The sequence below is a fragment of the Prosopis cineraria genome, unplaced genomic scaffold, assembly GCF_029017545.1.
Source record: "Prosopis cineraria cultivar Desert tree isolate PC_DT_omini unplaced genomic scaffold, ASM2901754v1 PC5, whole genome shotgun sequence".
Taxonomy (NCBI): Eukaryota; Viridiplantae; Streptophyta; class Magnoliopsida; order Fabales; family Fabaceae; genus Prosopis; species Prosopis cineraria.
This window is the reverse complement of record NW_026555336.1, coordinates 35,282,645-35,285,668: the sequence shown is the minus strand read 5'-3', so window position 1 is coordinate 35,285,668 and position 3,024 is coordinate 35,282,645. Positions and strand designations below refer to the sequence as shown.

Sequence of the window (3,024 nt, the reverse complement as noted above, 5' to 3'; positions counted from 1 at the left end):
GCATAGATTAAACTGTATTATTTTTAAAAGTTGAGAAAATAATTTACATAATAAACAAGTTTAGGATTTATAGTGCTAGTTGACCTAAAGTTAAGGGATAATTACTTATTTAATCCTCTAGTACTTTTTCCATTTGTTTTTCCTCTTGGATTCTTTTTTACCCCAATTATTCATTGGGTTAATATACAATTTGAACTCTAAATAATAGATAATAAACAAGTTTAGGATTTATAGTGCTAGTTGACCTAAATTGAGGGATATTTACTTATTTATCCTCTAGTACTTTTCCATTTTTTTTCCTCTTGGATTCTTTTTTACCCAATTATTCATTGGGTTAATATACAATTTGAACTCTAAATAATAGGTTCAGAGATAATTTAAATCTTAAACTTTTAAAAGCTCTATTCTGAACCTTAAACAATTAAAAATCAGATAATTTTATCCCCCCCATTAATGTTTAATAAACATTTGTCAAATTGAGGCCTAATATATTATTTTTATTAAATGAGGGTAGGAAAGAGAAAGAGTGAAAATCCACATTAAGGCTCAATTAATGGATGTTTGTTGAAATTTTTAATAAGAGTAAAATTATCCAACCTTAATTGTTTTCGACTTTAACATGTATTTTTTCACCTTTTAAGGTACTCATCACTTCTAACCTTATAGTTCCACGGCTCCTTGTATCTTTCTCCATTATTCCCTCTCGGTCACTGCATTCACTTCCCCTTTTTCCCAGTTTACAGATTTTTTTTTTATTTGATTAGTACTCTTATATATGCGGGTATGATACGTAGATCTCATAATTTTTAAATTGTTACATTAATTAGAAAGAATGATGATTTTTTTAACAGCCATCGAGGTTGATCAAATTAATTAATTATAGTCATGAACTTTGCAATATTTTTTTGGCCGAACTGAAATATTTGTAATGAAAACTACAACATAATCGTGGCCGAAATGAAATATATGAAAACAATACAAATAATCGTGCATGATATTTTTTTTATATTTATTTATTTTGTATATCTCTCTAACTGCATTATATATAATAATTAATTTACGATTATGAATAATTCGAAATCGAAGAATAATAACCAAGAAACAAGTAGAAAATCACAAGGTGTTCCAATAATACTGAATTTAACTACTTACAGCAGAGTCAGAACTCAGAACTAATTTTGATTAAATCCCTTCCAAGATTGAGTAGCCTAATTAATGCCACTGCCAAGGGTTTATTAATCACTCAAAATCCAACATTAAGCTTCAATTACTAGCTAATTACGTTTCTTTTGTGCATGGAGCTGCTGGTCTCACCCACCTCTATCACTTGAGGCTTATATTCGTCCTCAACATCTTCCTTCACTCCTCTCTGCAATCCCATCAATTCTACCGACCTTTGGGACGATAAGAACAGAGCCTCTGACTGTGGAAGCGGCGGCAGCGGCGGCGGAGGAGACGGGACCACTGAAGGTAGTTTAGACAGTAAGGCCTCAAGGCTGCTCATTGAAGGACTCACTTTCAAGTATGGGTCATATGAAAGTTCATCAGGTTGCAGCCATTTTTGTTCTGAAACTCCATAACCTAGTGCACAAGAAAAGGAAGATGATGATGATGGGTGTGGCAATAGCACTCCTGGGATGCTCTCTATGTAGCTCAACTTTCTTCTTAACTGTACCACGTGGCTCGGGTCTTCTATCACCTTCTGAACTGATCCCAGTTGCATAACTCCTTCTCTTACACTAATCAGTGCTATGGTCTGCAATATATTTTTATGCATCGATCTTACAATGAAGGACGGTCTCTGTAAAAGCTGAAATGGGTTGTATTCTACCAGTTTCATACCTTTATGCCACATTGGAACTGAGCTTCCCAAGTCCTCGGATACTGTATATATAACAAATTAACACGAACAGTTGATGGGTTTAACACTGAATTTATTGAGGAAGCTAAGATCATATATATATGGGGTTTTTGATTTCTCACCGAATCTGCAGATGCTGAGACCAAGTTGATTTCTTGATCTTTAATAGGTTTGCTGTAGATCCACTTGTGGCTGTGATCTGCAGCAACTTTTCCTATTAACCTGCTGGCTCAAGAAACATATTAACTTTGCTTTGAAGATTTCCTGAGAAGATATGGGAATAATGCAGTGCAGTAATTGGGTAATTAGGTTACAGGTAATTGATATTTAGATATACTCACCCTTCTCCATAACTATAGATCTCATGTGACATCTTGAAGAACAGCTCAGGTTGCAACCCTTGATAGTAATTCCCATTATAAACAGATGATGAGGCTGCAAAATTGCAGAAACCATCTTCCCACGCCAATATCCTGCATGCACATTTAGTAACTGTAAATTAGTTTAAACAATATAATTACAATGAAGATGATTCAGAAACCAAAAGGCAGTACCAGTTCCTTCTGTTTCCTCTTGATCTGTCATAAGTCCCTTGACCTTCCCAATCCCACCTATTATTACCAATCCAACCATGAAACATATCATAAACTAATACTGTGATGGTGTCTTTCGTGTTTAACTGAGAAAATCTTCAAGCTTACTTGGGTGGAGGGTAGTTTCTAGGCAAGATCCTCCAGAAGATTGCATATACCCACTGGGAATTTTGATGGATGCACAAACTTCTCAGTGTGTGTTGAAGAAGATGTGTTGTAGCAGCCAATGGACTGACATGTTCCTCCATCATAGTCTTTAGTTATACAACCAATCACAGAAGCTATATCTGATCTTTCTTCTTCGCTTTCACTTTCACTATCATCTATCCTTTATATAAACCCACCAACAAGGAAAGTTCACATTTATTCCTCCACACACACACACACTCTTGTGTGGGGTATAGACTATAGAGGGTGAAAATTGAAAATTAATGTAATATCTTGTGGTTTTCTGGGACCCCCCCAGTCTGCTTCCTCCTCAGTTCCCAAATGGCCTCAGTTTTCAAGATCTTTCTTTGAAATTCATATTCACCCAAATTCATCATGTACAGCTGTCAGAAGCACAAAAAA

At 35.1% G+C, this 3,024-nt stretch overlaps 1 protein-coding gene across 6 annotated transcripts; it reads right to left on the bottom strand.

Moving 5' to 3' along the window:
- Nucleotides 1-1,110: 1,110 nt before the first annotated feature.
- On the bottom strand, nucleotides 1,111-2,742 carry LOC129312108 (protein RICE SALT SENSITIVE 3-like). Of its 6 annotated transcripts, none has more exons than XM_054954694.1 (6): nucleotides 2,563-2,742; nucleotides 2,416-2,472; nucleotides 2,203-2,334; nucleotides 1,984-2,086; nucleotides 1,843-1,884; nucleotides 1,111-1,756 (listed from the first exon to the last, which is right to left on the bottom strand). In XM_054954694.1, the coding sequence occupies exons 1-6, from the start codon at nucleotides 2,703-2,705 to the stop codon at nucleotides 1,271-1,273; spliced, it is 963 nt and encodes a 320-aa protein (XP_054810669.1). In that variant the 5' UTR covers nucleotides 2,706-2,742; the 3' UTR covers nucleotides 1,111-1,270. The 6 variants fall into 6 exon arrangements, with proteins under 6 accessions (XP_054810669.1, XP_054810670.1, XP_054810672.1 ...); XM_054954695.1 differs by having other exon boundaries at nucleotides 1,984-2,083; XM_054954697.1 differs by having other exon boundaries at nucleotides 1,984-2,060.
- Between the last annotated feature and the right edge of the window lie 282 nt (nucleotides 2,743-3,024).